The sequence below is a fragment of the Ostrinia furnacalis genome, unplaced genomic scaffold (genome assembly GCF_004193835.3).
Source record: "Ostrinia furnacalis isolate ACB-3 unplaced genomic scaffold, ASM419383v2 OfSCF6815, whole genome shotgun sequence".
Classification (NCBI taxonomy): domain Eukaryota; kingdom Metazoa; phylum Arthropoda; class Insecta; order Lepidoptera; family Crambidae; genus Ostrinia; species Ostrinia furnacalis.
In genome coordinates, this window is record NW_021137054.1 from 405,806 (window position 1) to 423,205 (window position 17,400).

The window sequence follows — 17,400 nt, forward strand, 5'->3', positions numbered from 1 at the left end:
TTCGGTGTTAATGATTGATTAACTAATTTTTCTGCATAGGTAACCCAAAGGTAAACTGGATGAGTATGCCTTATTGCATTAAGTTCGCCTAGTGTTAAAATTTTGGCATTAAAGTGTAAATAAATAAATGATTCCAGTGAAGGTAAAAGGTAAAATAAGGTAGCTGTATACGTGTTTAGACAGACCTAAACAAGGATATCTGTGATAAATAAACTTTCTCATTATAGGAAAAAAAGAGATTATTTATATTATTTTTAGCAATACGGACATAAATCATAATAATATTTAGCCACTCGCTCTTCACGCAAAGAAAATATTATGGGCTAATCAATTTAACTGGAGAGCTAACAACCAAAAGATAAGAAAGTGAAGTAACCAAGAACAAGCCGTAAGAACGAAGGACGGTAATCATACAGATAATGGGATGATAACATAAAAGATTATTAACAAATAGAGGCGACTTATAATAAAAGTCACATATTCAATACTTTAGGCGATGTATAAAGCCTATTTGGACTTGAGTAAAATAAAAGTCTATTAAGAATATGTGCATGGGCTTGAAATTATAGGAATCAGGTCATCATAGTTTACATATCATAGTAGACATACAGGGGTTTTAAATGCTGGTAACTGGTTTATTTATTAATTGAAAAAGATACACCAACGACATATAATTCAGATAAAATACGACAGAATATAAGCTCGAATGGCAATATTCTTCGCAAAGAAGACGAAGAGAAGTAAAGTCTACGGTGCGTGGTAATAAAGAACGATTCAATGTCGATCAGTTTAATTTTAGTAGACTTATGGAAATTTTGCTGTTTGGTTGCATTGTGTAATGTCTTTGACCAGATTCATGGTTGAAAGCTGAATCATTTGGTTACTGTGACGCCTCAACAAGCTTAATTCTGTAGCAAATAAATTAATGTATGTTGTACTTTTATAATATTGGAAATGGTGCAGCGATTCGTCTCGTACCACGTAAGTATCAGTCGTCAAATGAAAGAAAAAATAAAGTCTTAGGACCTCAAATTTTCACACCATGGAAAGAAGCTTTAACATTTACTGGATTTGCATTCTTTAAATAGCAAGTTTCTCTTTTACTTCACTATTATAATAAATTATAATTTTAAGTTGGGATAGTGTACAATAAAGAGTTTTACACATATTTATGTATACGGACAATAAAATTTCACGCTTAGCAAAACAATAGTTACTCGCAAACGCGAAAAGTACAACATCAACAATCAATTCGAAAAATACGATATTAAAGTATTATTATTATTGAAATACGCGAACAGTTTGTTCCTCTTCATGTAATTTGTAATTTCTCATGTAAATCACTAGTGGGTTGATTTATCAAACATACAGGGTGACTTTGCAATCAGTATCCATTTTTTTTAAGCTCTATAGAACAATTTAATAATACAACTTTATCGTAATTATTTTCTGAATAAGAGAATCTCAATTCGCGGGTGCCGGTTCTATTAAGCTTTGCAGTTAACTGTGTGTACGTATTTTTCTACGAACGAAGCAAATTATCCACGTGTGCCCATTTTGAAACCACGTGCTGCGGATAAAACTAATTAAATATGAAAATAAAACATATTGTTTTCTTTACGTAAATCGATTAAGTTACTGATTCTAAGTGGACCTAAAAATTTGGACACTGATTACAAAATCACCCTGTATAAAAAATCTCGCAGTGAGCTCATGTATCACAGAATGTTTTGCATAATAAAGATACTTACCCTGGTGTACTGGACCTAGGCTGCTGGTACGTTTGCATGCCCATGTGAGTCGGTTGGAAAACGATAGGGTGGTACATGACAGGACCAGTGGCAGTCGCGGCAGTGCCTGGGATGTACGGCTGTTGTTGCCTGCAGATCAAAATTAAATAAACTTTACATTCACGTTCAGATTTGTCACGGTTTATTCCACTTTGTTTACTGGAAGAAAGTGGATTTTTAGTGTCCTCATTTCACCCAGGTGAATTAATTCGGCTAAAGTGGTGGCCTTTGTACACCTACGAATTAATTCATCCAGGTATTAATGGACTTTAGAACCCTGGGAAAGTGTACATAGTGACCATTCAAGAGGAACTTTAGTTTTGTACGCCATCCAGGTAGGATTACAACTTAGGATTCTTCCCACGGCAGTTCAGTTTTGCGGGACTGCATTACTGGACTGAACTTGTGTGTTCACACGGCAGTATTCCAGCAGTATGAAGGTATGGTTTTCTGCGGTAGGGGTGTTTATAAAAAAAGTATGCATGAACTGATAGTGGAAACACTTCTATTAAGCAACACTTGTATTTAACTGTATCCTGTTTTTACTGGTAAAGACAAAACTGAATAGCAAATTCAAACGGATCGGTACTGCAAACGGGATGTTTGTGTGAATTTTTCTTCATAGTCGTTTCGCTCTTGGCAGAGCGATCGTGGTCACAGTTCGTGTGAATATTTAGTATCAAAACAGGTATACAAATCCTGCAAAAAAACAGTACCAGCAAAAAACGGGGATGTGCCCTTGGGAAAAAGCCCTTAGGTCGCAGGCAGAAGTTCGAAACAAGTAGAAGGGGTAAAATGGCGTATCTCCAGTCAGAGATCTAGGTCAATTATAGGGACAAGAACATGATATTACCTGGGATGTGTGTTAGGTCTTGCTCCGTGCTGCGTCGCTCTGTACTGGAAATTCTGGTACTGCTGCTGCGGCCTCGCTTGCGGCGTCTGGTTCTGCTGCGCCACGTAGCTATGGCCGGCCTGGAATCGTTGGAAAGCCATGGATTATGCAACTGAAGAATTCTGATTAATTTCGTTGCGGGTCCAATGACAGTTTAACTTTCCCCCGGGACAAACTTGACCTTCATTGGTTGGGTTTTTATGACGATCAAGCTGTAAATCCTGGCTACACAGGAGTTGTAGTGGTGGGAACGAGAGGTGGGAAAACTGTTACTAGTATTTATCGATTTATTTCCATATGATTATGTAAGCATAAAGGGTATGTCTAAACCCATCATCTATACATATATTTCGATGCAACCGGTAATTAGGTGCCACCTTTGATGTGGTACAAATTCATAGCAAAAAAAGCCGATAACTTCGGAGTTCAATTACCATGGTTAATTTCAACGCTATTTATAAGAATCAGTTTTCATCTCAGGAATACACCTATCAGACATTCAGTCACATTATGTAATTCGCTTGAAGATTTATATAAAAACAATAGTTTTAGCTTAAGAGATTCAGTGATACGGTCAAAGTAGATTTCGCTGTGATCAAGAAGGAAAAGAGTTACAGAAGTGTTGTAGTTTAGATATAAATATGAGGGTAAAAGTTGTATGTTACTTACCATCGTTGTTTTCATGTCCTGCTGAGGTGCCGGCGGTGCCGATGGCTGCGGCGTGGGCTGCACGCGGAGCGACGCCTGGCCCGATGCCTGCGCCCCGCCGGCCGCGGTCGCCATGTAGGCAGCCCCTGACGCCCCTGATGGGTGGTAGCAATCCACCGGTCCTGCAACCACACAACCAGTCAAACACCACCCAACACACTAACCCACCGACACTACGCCACCGCGGCCACCGGGCACTGCAAACTCAAACTCACTGTGTGGTGTTGACGCCCGTGGATAACTGTCACAAAAGGCTAAGGAAAAAAGGCACATAAACATACATACTAATAAATATAAAAACAAAACAAAATCAGCATCTGGATGTTCGACATTAGGAATAAAATAAGTATAACCACTACAGTATGTGAAACAAAAGAGTAGACATAAATATGAAAATGATTTTATTATACATAGGTAGGTACAATATTATCTAATAACAGGACGTGGGTAAGGTACTACTTGGAGAGAAATCATAACAACTGAACATAAAAGATGACGTGAAGCAATGATACAATTAAATAAGGTAACAACAACATAGTAGTATAGAGGCTGGCACTTACTGGCTTGAGTTAACAGCCTATAATGGTGCGACGGCAGCATACAGTTGGAGTTGGAGTAGCGAGTGGACGACTGCTCATGTTTGAGGGAGCTGGGATTGCTTTGCTGCGGTACAAACTGCAGCGAGATATTGTTAAGGGGCTGCAAATTGATTTGATTCGCATTCATATGCTGCGCTACTGCCGACTGGGACATATTCAATGATGTTTGTAAACTTTGCGCCACATCAATTGCACTCTGTTGTGACTGATTGCCATGGTTGACACACGGGTGCGATAAAGAATTTATTGAATTATTTGTTCCTCTTAGAGCCACCATTTTAATTTCATGATACAAATCTTTTAGAAATTGAACGAGCCAAATGTTGAACCATTCCCAAAAAAGTGGTGACACGATCATCGGCATTTAAGGTGTCTTTTAATTAACGTACCATCGCCTAATACACAACTCTTTGAAATGTTTAATCACGTGTATGTATTTTGACCGACTGCGACTAACATTAATCTCAGGTAACGTTGAAAAATAATTTAGTTTTTCCGAGCACCAAGGTTTTACACACTGTAAGACGTTTGATTACGAAACATTTTCACGTAGCGCATGTTGCTAAAATATTTGCAGTCCGCATTCACAATTTAAATAGTAATTTAATGCAGCATACAGAAAATCGATAAGGAAACCGCGCGCTACATCGTTCTTTGCTCGCACTGAAATAAATACAGCCGCGACACTACAGACTTCAACGCGAACGTATACTAACAAATCCTTATAAACTTTTCGAGATTTCATATACTGGTACTGTAATTTAGTAATTATTATTGCAATAATTTCTGGAAAACCGTCCGTAATACGGCCGTCCCGACTAACATTTCTTTTCAAGTACGTACGAAGGGATAGAATGAAAGAGAGAGACAAAAGTACTTTACACAGTCTGTGCCTCGATTTTGGGGCGTTCCCGAAGCCCCCTAGTTACCCATGACGCCGGATTCATTTCTAACAGTAGCGACTGAGCTGCCCTAAGCAAAATACATCGCCGCGCGGTAAGTAATCCCGCGAGAGAAGTGGCACGGGTACGCAGCAATGAATAACTACAGCGACGATTTTGACTGTAAAATTGTAACCCTGACCGCGTGCCTACGTAACGTCGCTGCAAATGACAAGGGGGCTAAGTTCTATCTGCGGAGGGTAGGCGAGGGTTGCTAGAAGTGAAAAAAACTCGACTGTCTATGACCGTATGGGATTAGGAATCGATAAATGTAGCATCGATGCGACCTTGTGGCGGCGTTGTATGAAACAGAATAACAGGGTGACAGGTTATCCCTAGGCCACCGCGCGACTTACCGATTGCGTGATTTTCTTTCACTAGAAAATAGCACGAGGACTACACGCTTAATAAATCTGAAAGATCAGTGATGATAGTTAGTCAGATTAAATTGCTGAAGTAAAATCGCACTAATTACAACTAAGTACTTAAATAAAATTATTTAAAATCAAGCACAGTAAAACTGTAACCACCAGTAATGAATGATGTCAACAAGTAGGTTACAACACGGCTGAAAATTTATCTCTACGCGCAGGCACGTGGATAGTCGGCACATTGATTTTAGATTATATTTTCAAGACAGACAAAAATCTGTGTTAGTAATTCGGAGCAGACGGTCTGCAAGGTTAAATTTATACCTTCGTGCCTTCGCCGTTTTCTACATTTTATAAGAAAAAAGACTCAGTGATTTAAAAAATAGAAGCCAATGTTTATAAGAAAGTATAAGAAAGTAGCGCCTTATGAACTAAATAATGTATGCAGATGATTACTTTTATTACCATATTTACATGAGTGATGCTCTCGAAATATTCATATTTATAAATAGCTGATACTCTATTTTTTATACCTGTTTATGCTATTTTTATTATTATGAGTATAGCGTATAGGTCGCGCAACGAGAGTTGAGGCCATCAACACAGGCAAAGATGTATCTGTTGTATACGCTGTCTACGCTGACGTCTTGTGTAGTCGGACTGACAAGTGTTCTGTCACGCTTGCAGACAAGAGCGACAGTGTGCTTCAAATACGCACCATTGAAGCCAATAAAAAGAATAATAATAACAAGAGCGAAGTAGCTAGTCCATTCATTATTTGAACTTGAATGTGTAATTTGTTATAATATTTGTATTCAAATATTAGTGTGAGTACGTGCTTGCCTCAATTTTCGTTAAGCTACCTATCTCTTAAAAAAATAAATTTAAGAGAACATAGATCAATATGCAAAAAATTACAGGTAAATTATCGCTTTACAACAAACTTTTAAAACAAGGATAATTGATTAAGAAAATGACAACCCGAGAAACTTAATTCATCATTTACAATATATTTCTACATAATGCACCTATCTAACAACAACAATTGTAACACTTATCGAATCGATTGTTTACTCGTCGGAGCTAGGGCAGTGTTCGTTATCTTACGGCACGGTATAAGCATTACGGCCACAGTGCTGCCACCACCCCATTTATTTCATACCGTTTGTATAATGATCATTAACAAATAAGAATCATTAAGAAAGTATACATAATATTAGATCCGTATTTATTAGATCCCAAATGGGTTGGCCATTTGGCCACAAGGTTCATTAACGTTAGCCTTAATCGGTTTACAAGGTCATTCAGGATTTGAGTTGCAGCAACAGAGCCTTTTCTTTCCTAAATACACCAGAAGGAGAATTTGTCATATTCTGCACTTAACAATAAGGTCCAGCTTCCTGCAGACTTACCTGTCTGCAAACATCGCATGCGAGGCACATCTTCGCACTGTACCCAGCTCAATGTCAGGGCTTGGACCAATCAACGCGGCACAGCGCCGCTCCCTTGATACGGCGCCGACGTCGCGTGGTCTTGGTTCATTGTTAAAAAGAACGGATTCACCCAATATTTTCTTCCATCGGGCCAATATGATACATCTTCGCTCAGCGGTATACACCTAAACTGAGTGGACACTGGATGTGTAGAAACACGATCTTCGCTCTCGTCTCCGTTTGGTGGAGTCCGGATCTTAGATGGCAGCGAGCTTCTAGATGCGCAGAGCAGTTAAAATATAAACAAAAAATCTTACGTATCTAGTCGGGGGTCAGCTAATAAAAATATGAAAGCGGAATCCATTCATTTGATGTCTTGAAAACGCATCGTGTAAAATGGAAAGTCATTGCTCTTGGTGTCCTCGCACGGCGAAATGGTCTCTCAAACCCTTTTCTATTGACTGGCCGAGATGCTCACCCCCGCGCATCCCCGCTAGCCCACCCACACGGCAAGGAGCGCAGTTGCCACTATTTCGCGCGCCACGCTATTTTTAGGGTTCCGTAGCCAAATGGCAAAAAACGGAACCCTAATAGATTCGTCATGTCTGTCTGTCTGTCTGTCCGTCCGTATGTCACAGCCATTTTTTTCCGAAACTATAAGAGCTATACTGTTGAAACTTGGTAAGTAGATGTAAAGATTTTGATGCAAAAATAAAAAAATAATAATAAATATTGGGGGCTCCCCATACTTAGAACTGAAACTCAAAAATTTTTGACGCTTCCAAAGTGGAAAAAAGTTGGTCCCCTCCCTCTAACTTCTAAAATAAGAAAATGAAAAATCTAAAAAAAACATATGATGTACATTACTATAAAAACTACCAACGAAAATTGTTTTGAACGAGATATAGTAAGTAGTTTTTTTTTAATACCTCGTAAATCGTAAACCGCTTATTACCGCGTAATCTTTCATACAAATAACTTAAATTAAAAAAAAAATCATAAATCAATGGTACGGAACCCTTTGTGCGTGAGTCCGACACGCACTTGGCCGGTTTTTTATTTTTTTAATATTTACATAGTTTGGTGGCGCTGCAGAAATTGGGAAATCAACTTACTGTAAAGCTCGATTCACACATTCAATGAAGTCACAATTCTGACACAGTACAATCTTTGAATGCACCCCCACTTGTCAGTGTCAGTGACACCACACAGTGCTCTCAGTGTGTCAGTGGACACGTTCATAGAGAATGTATGAAAGAATATTTCGCACTGTTCCAGTACGTGGGNCAATGACATACAATATTATACTTCTTAAACTAGCGATTTACAATGGTAAAGGACAGATCTTTATTACCGAAAGTGAAATTTAGCTGACCGCTTCAGTTTTGTATTGATTAACCACGTCGAAAGTCATAATAAATATTCGCGCGAAAATTTCCGCAAGTCAATTCCATGTTTTTGTAGTCAAGATAATTTTCAATTCAATATTAATAATACAAAACGTGCTCAAATGATAAAAAGTTTTGAATAAAGTTGTAGTGAAAAATGTCAAACTTTTCATTAAAAGTATCAGATGTCGTCTAACAACACGTTATGTTGTCGAGGCTCACAACTTAAATAGTGCCCTAGTATACACTGAACCGTCTCAGCTATGAAATTGTCAGTAGGGCGTGGGCGCTACAATCAATACTGGATTATTTGGTTGGACAATCGCAGAGCTCATATTATCAGTGTGCCAATGAGTGCTAATGCACTGTCAATTATTTGCAAAAAACGGTTCTGTTTGACGTGACGGCGACGGCATCACGCATCTCTTTTTATCAACAACACTTGCTGCTAGTGACATCTCGCTCGCTCAGTTCTTCTTCGTTTCTCTATTCCGCTAGGTATATTAACTTTATAGTCGGAATGTGGCTTCACTGATATCTGTGAATCGACCTTAATCCAGGCATTATACCTTCTCGTAATTAGACGCATCGAGTAAGTCGGGTCAGACGGGAATGAAACATTTTGTACTCAAATCAAATTGATAAAATTTGACTGTCTTCGTTTTGTGATACACTCATTTCACGTCAAACACAATAATTTAAATGACAGGTAGGTACTTTAAAAAAAACTCGGATTCTATAGTAATACAATATAGTTTCAATACAACAAACTGAGCATGCGGGCCGAGCAGGAAGTCTAATTTACAAAATTTGTACCGGGGTTATGCATTAGAAATGGATGGACGAATGGATGTGGTCTCAAAAGTCATATGTTAAAAAAGTTAAATTATTTTGTCGCGAACTGTAACGAGAAGTTTTTAAGATCGAAAGTCGAACGAATTCCATATGATATTACATATTATGTAATATTTTAGCAATTTGGTGATGTTGGTATACTGACAATCTGGTTGCTTGTGTGTTGCACTAACTTTCCTAGCCGTACAACTAGCTAAAATATAGGTATGTAGAAGTATATTATTATCTATGCGCGCGCGCACGCTAAGTTTACGGAGATCGTGAATTTGGTCGCAGATGGACAAATATAACATTTAGATTGTTCCAGAACATCTACAAATTGCTGGTAATAAAAAAAATACGTCGTTGGTACCACAGTGCAATGCAGACTAAGTAGGTGGATAGAGCGCGCGTCGGAATGTGGTTGAACCTGTGTCATCATTTGACATTTCTCCTTAAATTGGCACATGTTTGTGTTTTGGCGCTAAGACCGTATGCGCTCAAGTGTACTAGTAATGTCAAAACGAGACTCCCATAGACGTATGGGAGTCTCGTTATGGGTTTTGTATGGCAAATTGTACAATGGAAAACCTTGGGGGAGGCCTTTGTCCAGCAGTGGACGTCATTTGGCTGAAAAGAAAGTACAATGCAACCAAAAATTTTAATTTACAGATAATTTAAAATTAATTAAGTTTTTAAGACCAGAATGAAGTGCCTTTTTAAAAAAGTTGTAATTTAGAAATGATTGGGCAGTGGTGGCAAATAAACAAATTATTGGTCTATAAAACAAGAGGTGCAACTTTGACACACATTTACCTGTGTCGTTATTTATTTATAATTATAAAAATACATAGATAATACATCAATAAAATATCGTTCTGCAATTGAATAATATCTGTTATGTGAGTCACACACACTATTTATAATTTCTTCGTAACTACTACTGCAGTAAAACAGCTGATAGTGCAAGCTCATCTCGACTCGCATTACATTGCCGTAGTCCGTAAAGGATTTTAGAGCAGTATCTTGAAGACATTTTTGTTTTTTAGAAAAGACAAATATCTAAATTAAAATCTTCACTTTTTTGACCATACTGCTAATTATCGTGCTAGGCTAGCATGAACGAAACTAAATCATCATTAATGCAGCTAACCAGATTCTCAATTCAGCCGATCGCAACGAAACAGAAATAACTGCAATAAAATACAAATAAATAAAATCAATAAAAATATGTATATTCAAACAATAATAAAATAAAGAAAATGAATATTGACAATGTAGTGAACAAGACAACAGTTTTCTCTGACTAAAAATTCTTCAATCCTCAGAAAACTTGGAGCTGGAGAAGAACAATTTCAGTTTGATATTCTTTCTTTTTCATCAATGTCAAAAATCTTCTACCGATAAAAGATGTCTCTGCCCTTGGTCAATATCACTTACTGATTTTAAGTCAGTTTCATTCAGTCTAAAGTGGTTTTGACCGATTATGAGTGTTGACTGCAACATCTTTGGAAAATAATACATAGGGTAGGTAGGTACCTACTTACTAGATTTATCTTATATTTCTCTTTTCAGCCACATTAGAATCAGCATTATATCTTGAGGTAGTACAGCTGAAACGAAATCGTATTCTTCATCGTTAAGAAAAGCACTAATAAAATAAAAAGTTCCAACTTACCTGTCCTCTTCGTTACAACCAAAACCGTAACCGTAAAGTAAGCAATTAATAATTTGAAATAGGTAACTTGAAATAATTTATGCTTTTTTTGCAATACTTTCTCTCCACTAGGGCCATCTCCAAAATCCTTGAACATTATCGTCTCTTAGCACGAAGGGTAAATATACATTGCCAGTTACCTACTCAAAAATTACACTCGTAATCGTAAGTATCGCCTTTTTTTCCTCAACCTAGAAAACCCTACGCCAACTAACAAGTAAGATCGCCACTAGCTGCAGCAGTAAATGGCTAATTTACAAAATTTTATTGCATGTATAATTTTACAAATGGCGGACTTAATACTAGTAGGCATTCTCTGCCATTTCCCAGATAGCTTTTTCTGACGTCTTTTTGAAATATTAATGTGTGTAGGTTACTTATAAATCCTTTATTAGAAGTGATCCAACGTTTGTGCTCGTGGTGAAAAAGTAGAATTAGGGACCGCAAAGTGTCTATTTCGTATGTCCATGTCAAACGGCAGTAGAGCAAGTGTTGAATTATACAATAAATTATGATTTAAACAATAATATTATGCAAACTGATAATAGCGAAAAGTTTTCAAATATACGCGCAAATTGCCCTAGCAAAACCCTACTTCAAGAGTTTAAATGGTACAAAGCCCCATCTGGTGGAAATTTTCTGATAATCAGAGTTTAAAAGATTAACAGATTCATTTGTAGTGTAGTATCAATACTGCAACAAAAAACTGATAGATAGAAGGGGAAATTGTGGTCTTTAGGAGTCAGGCTCAGCATAAACAACCAAAATTCTTAGGTTTTTTACGATCAAACGATAAACATTAATTCTTATGGACTTTTTTTTTTAGTAAGAATACTTCCATAATCTTAAAATATAATCTTTATACTATCCATAAATGCACGTATAGAACAACTTTTTTTTAATTAGCCAGGAGTACTGTTAGCCTAGGCGCAGACCACCGACTTTTAGTTGGCCGATAATTGGGCCCGATTTTAATTGTATGAAAAATCGGCAAATAGGTACTAATGTGCGCATTTTCATACATGTCCATGTCCAAGTGCATGCTGATTAACAGCCCGACTTAACTATCGGCCGACACAGTCTGTAGTCTACGGCTAGGCAAAAAAAAAAATTTCCAGGCGATTGGACGTGCGCATTATAGCGGATGGGACTTCATTATGACTAATTTGCACCAGATGAGATACTACATGCTTGCATCGGTATCCTTCCGTTTGGCCAAATTACTTTTCGCCAAATTTCACTTCGCAAACAACTTATCGCCAAAGTTTCATTTCCCAAATGAACTTTTAGCAAATGTACTTTTCGCAACTATTTCATTTGGTCAAATTATCATTTGGTCAAATTTTACTTGGCAAATGTTTATATAGCAAATGTTTTATTTTGCCAAATATTATATCCCAAATAATTTATTTGGTCAAATTGAAACTTCACATGCTTACCCACCGTTACCCACAAATCAAAGCACAAGGCAAATGATCATGGTTTTCACAATAATTTTATGTAAAACAAAGAGATTGCAGAAAATAGTATGGATGCGAAAGTAGGTTTTGCAGAAAATAGTAGGTTAGGTTAGGTTAGAACAGTGACCCTTAACGCGCGAAGGCGAGCGAAGCGTGCCGCGGCAGCGGCCGCCGAGCGCTAGAATCACCTCTATTGTTAATTAATCATTTAGTTTCGATAAAAATAATGAAATATGAAAATAAATTTAGAACAAATTTTATATTAACTACCCACTAAACAAAATAATAACCACAAGCTAATTTGTATTCCATTCTATGCACCAATCAAATTATTTTGTAAATAGTTTATCGTGAAATATTTTTGCCAAATGAAACATTTGGCAAAACATACTTTGCCAAACAATAATTTGCTAAACAATAATATGCCAAAAAAGACATTTGCGAATTAAAAGTTTGCAATAAGTTGTTTTGCCAAATGAGAATTTGCCAAATGAAAATTTGCGAAACGTTGTTTGCCATGTGATAATTTGGGAAACGTTTTTTGGCCAAACATTAGTAATCCGCTTGCATCACTAAAGTCTTAAAAGGAGGTACATTTGCTAAGGTAAAAGCACATAAAATAAATTACAAAGACAGAATGTGTTACCTTAAAAAGTTCCTTTATGACTCCATCCCTGTCGTAAAGCATATCGTTTTTTCTTCGAGATGGTGGAATGTAGCTGAATAGTTCTTGTTCAGAAATATTGATTTTTGATTAATGATTTTTTGGACACATAATTTTATCAAATTATAAAAAAATAGTGAGATTTATAAGCTTTTTTACGAGCTGCTTTTAGCTGCATGCAATCACTAACACATTCTACTTTGTTTATCAGTTTTCTTGTTGTGTTGTGCTCAGAAATATTGGTTTTCGATAAATTACGTAGGTACCTACGTACATAAATTATTGTAGAATATAGATTAGTGTAAAATATTTTAGAAATTAACCTTTGTTTAAACCTAGATTCATAATTTAATACATTTTTTACTTACTAGTGGCAGCACTGGTACCGTCCATTTAAAAGTAAACTGTTGTTTTACTATATGAGCATATTAACACCAAAATAAAGGAAGAATGCAAGCCTTTAGTAGACTACCAAACAATGATTGAACTTTTCAAAAGGTCTTTTAAAAACTAAGAGATGCTAACATGAATTAAATTCAACATTCCAATTTTTCTTGCATTTTTTGATAACGCTAATGGATTTACTCGTAAATTTTCCTATCACAGACAGTATGGCTGATCGGTGTTTGTAAAGTAAGTATGGATAATTAACCAGTTTCAATAACCTTTGGACTGTCTTGATCACTGACAAAACATTATCTAAACATGCATTTACAAAATAACACATAGGTAGTAGAGCAAAGTGACAAAACAAAAATTATAAATTAAATAATAATCTCGCAAATGTGATGAACAAACAGTCGCTTTGCTCTACTAATATTAAGGCATGCCAAAATCAAGAAATTATGAATGAATTTCCATTACAAGAATTTGTGTCTACATTGCTAACGAATTACCTGGCATGGCCAGCGCCCAGCACTATGAAATAAAATTTGCCATAAAATAAAATTATTTATCAGTGATTTTATTGGAAATTTGAAAATATCTTTTCTGAACTGAATTTGTATCATTTTTAAGAGGGAATTTTTTTAAAGATTAGATTAGATTTTTTTAATCTTAAATTACATGAATGTCAAATGAAATTAAATATTCAAAAGATTTGTCATTGTGCAGTTGAAAATGACATAATTATATTTTATAAATGTAAAAAAGTACTGGCAAAATTATATTTTGATAAGCGTAATACCATATTTATAAATAATTTATTTAATGTCTACAAGCAAAACTTGCGTACACATTCTATTGCAAAAGAAAGCAACACATAAAACAGTGTTCCGCAAAGGGTGTACCACTGCACAGTGCATATTGGTGCATCGTGGTCATTCGATAGTGAGCCTCGGAAAAATAAGTACCTCCAAAAAATTTTGTTTTTCTAGATGTACCTCAAACACAAAAATTTTGCGAAACACTGACATAAAATACTATGTATTTGGACCAGTAACATTCTGTACAGTCAGCGTCAAATAGTTTGTGACACTCAAAGTAGCCAATAAGTTTGCAACATGTCTTTGTTACAATCGGAATAAGGTTGCGTTGTCAATGTTTTGGCTATGTTAGGGGTCAAGAAATATTTGACGCTGACTGTACTTAATTGATTTTAAAGAATTATGGTCATATTGGGCGTTAAACCAACAGAAACAAAAAGCATACTAAATTAAAGCTTAATACTATAGTCTGGTCTGTGAGCACGTAGAATTTTGTCCAATGACCCTAAGCTACCCATCCTTATCGCTCGCGCGTAATATACTTGCTGTCGAGCTCGCACACTCACTGCGGGCGCCCGGCCGTCGCACAGACAGTCGCGACTGCAATATAATTACGCGCGAGCGATAAGGATGGATAGCTTGGGGTCATTGGACAAAATTCTACGTGCTCACGGACCGGGCTTTAGTATGTACTTCATTTCATGGTATGACAACAATCATGAAATACACTGGGATATGGAGATAGAGCTCATTGAATATGAAAACTTTCCACAGTATTTAACATCACATTAGGGCAATAAAAATAGTATTAGGTCAATTAAATTGCTTGTATCGATCATATTGATAATATTGTATCATATCTTATTATTGATTCTATCAATTAAGTACTGAATAAATCATAATCGATTATTCAATTGCAATAATCGATTATTCGATTGCAATAATAATCTATTATATTGCTGAAAATAAGGAATAAAAGTAAAAGTCAAAATGATAATGACAATGGTAATAAATAAAATCGATTAGTCAAATTGTTAATCGATACAGCTTAACTGGTAGAAACATGGCTGTGTTTATGTTATTTCTCTAAATGGTACTTAGGTATCCTAAGCACAATATTATGTAGTAGGTATATTATACCATTTGTTGGCCCCACTATCCTTATCTATTGGACATAATAATTGATAAATAACTTAATGTACCAATGTAGGTGTATTAATTAATAATATTTTTTTGTTTGCACATTAAAGTACCAAGCAAACCCAGGAGTTTTTGGATTTTTTTATATGAAAAATATGAAAATATATTTCAGATACCAAGTCCTAACAAATAATAGTAGTTACATTTCTGTTGGTTTTACGCCTAGATTCCATAGAAAAGTGCCTTTCATTCTTTCAGACTTTATTAACAATTTCCCTTTTATAGGTATACTAGCTTTCCGCCCGCGGCTTCGCCCGCGTGGTATTTTGTCTGTCACAGAAAAACTTTATCGCGCGCGTCCCTGTTTCAAAAACCGGGATAAAAACTGTCCTATGTTCTTTCCCGGGACTCAAACTATCTCTATGCCAAATTTCATCAAAATCGGTTGCGAGGTTTAAGCGGGAAAGCGTAACAGACAGACAGACAGACAGACAGAGTTACTTTCGCATTTATAATATTAGTTGGGATTCTTTTTTGTCCTACAATAATTAAAGAACAACTAATTAAATTAGAATTCCCTATAAATTAAAGTAAATAATACTGGACTGAGGGAGAATTTTAATACAATTTTCAGAATTAACCAACAAGTCTTAATCGGATATTGAATTTAAAAACAATGTTGATTAGTCAGTGACCTCGCTTCACAGTATTTAAATGATGTCATGGAAAAAAGTGTTATTATCCAAATTGCCATTTGACTCATTTTCATATTCCTACATTATCACATATTTAAATAATTTTCAAAAGAGACAAGCGAAGACAACTAAACCAATAAGGTAGTCTTAAAGATTTTTAAAATGAAGTGAAATTTCAATAAAACATAAAATTTTAAGAAAGTGGACAGATGATGAAGAATATTCATGTTTTAACATCCTGCATTTATAAAGCTTTTTAATGATTCCCTACTTAGGTCCTATTATATTCTACCATTTAGATTATTCAACTATTGTTAAAGATTATCATGGCTAAACTAAATATAATTAATAATAAAACTAATTTATGAAAAAGTAACAATAAGTAACACAATGCTGTTACCTATTATGAGGATTGCTGAAAAAGGAAATTATTAATTATAAGATAATTAAAGAGTTTACTGCAATACAAACATATAAAAGAAAGTAAGTCGCATTATTCAGTCAGTGGCAAGCACAAATAATTCCACAAACATAAAATAATAGATAATCACAACTGGACACATTCTTCATGATTGAAGCTGAAATAAATGATACACTTGATTAAGTTTTAAAAACTTTAGAAGTTTTAAAGCTTAGCTAGTGGAAAACCAAACACTACCTACTCTTTAACTACAATAAAGTAAAAACATTTAAAAACAATGTCAACAAATTCTATTCGCAAATGCGGCACAACCAGATGCTGAAGTGGCATAATATTACGTAAATATAATGATAAAACTACAGTAAACACAAAACTGTAAAGGATACGGTCCGGGTCCGCGTTGACTAGGCGCCAACGGCACCTGATTCCCGTTGCCGCTCATATTCTAGGCAGCATAGGTATCGGGACACGTACACCACTCAAGGTGGCACGTAAAATCGGCCTAACCGATTGTAGGACACATCCGGCACAGGTAGATGATATACCGACGTCAAATTGACAAGTCACACGTTTTAATGTATTCCCTTTGAAAACAACGTTTCTAGCAAAAACATTGTACACCACTGGTAGAGTCACAATATATATTAATTCCAGGAGAATTATATAGCATCACTAGGAAAGGGATCCAGTCACTAAACAAACGACAGTACAAAATGGCGGATGTTAACCAATAAACAAACGTGACTGTCACTGATACGAGTCCCCGAATTTACTAATCACTTAATATAAACTTTGTTACTATTGTAATAATTCGTTTTAAATATGAATAAAAAATGTAAAAATATTTTCTCTGCTATAACAATATTAATACATATTTTAAAATCTTAAAACTGTCATTCGATCGTTCACGTCTCTACCGTCTGTAACTCACGTCACGCATGCAATACTTGCATGTTTTTTTTTAAGATCACCAAAGTAGGGAAGTGCCATCTTATCCGACCCTTCAAATCGATTTTTGTGTTCGATTAATAAAATAATCAAAATGGATATTATAAACGCCACACACAGAGCTGAATCAAAAGGTATTTGGTGTTGAAAAATATTATCTATTTTTAAAGAAGGACGATGAAATTTTTATAGCA

General features: G+C 35.8%; 1 protein-coding gene across 6 annotated transcripts in view; it reads right to left on the bottom strand.

The window, feature by feature from the left end:
* LOC114362849 (eukaryotic translation initiation factor 4 gamma 3) overlaps positions 1-17,188 on the bottom strand; it is a 43,126-nt gene extending 25,938 nt beyond the window's left edge. The window contains exons 1-5 of one of the 6 annotated variants that reach the window (XM_028318402.1): positions 16,645-17,136; positions 3,606-3,631; positions 3,352-3,512; positions 2,644-2,762; positions 1,752-1,880 (exon numbers count right to left, since the gene is read on the bottom strand). In XM_028318402.1, the coding sequence (XP_028174203.1) occupies positions 1,752-1,880; positions 2,644-2,762; positions 3,352-3,512; positions 3,606-3,631; positions 16,645-16,700 (491 nt within the window). In that variant the 5' untranslated portion in view covers positions 16,701-17,136. Of the gene's footprint in view, positions 1-1,751; positions 1,881-2,643; positions 2,763-3,351; positions 3,513-3,605; positions 3,632-3,950; positions 4,651-12,779; positions 12,837-16,644 lie in introns of those variants that run through there. The other 5 variants (XM_028318400.1, XM_028318399.1, XM_028318397.1 and 2 more) reach the window with 5 other exon arrangements.
* Between the last annotated feature and the right edge of the window lie 212 nt (positions 17,189-17,400).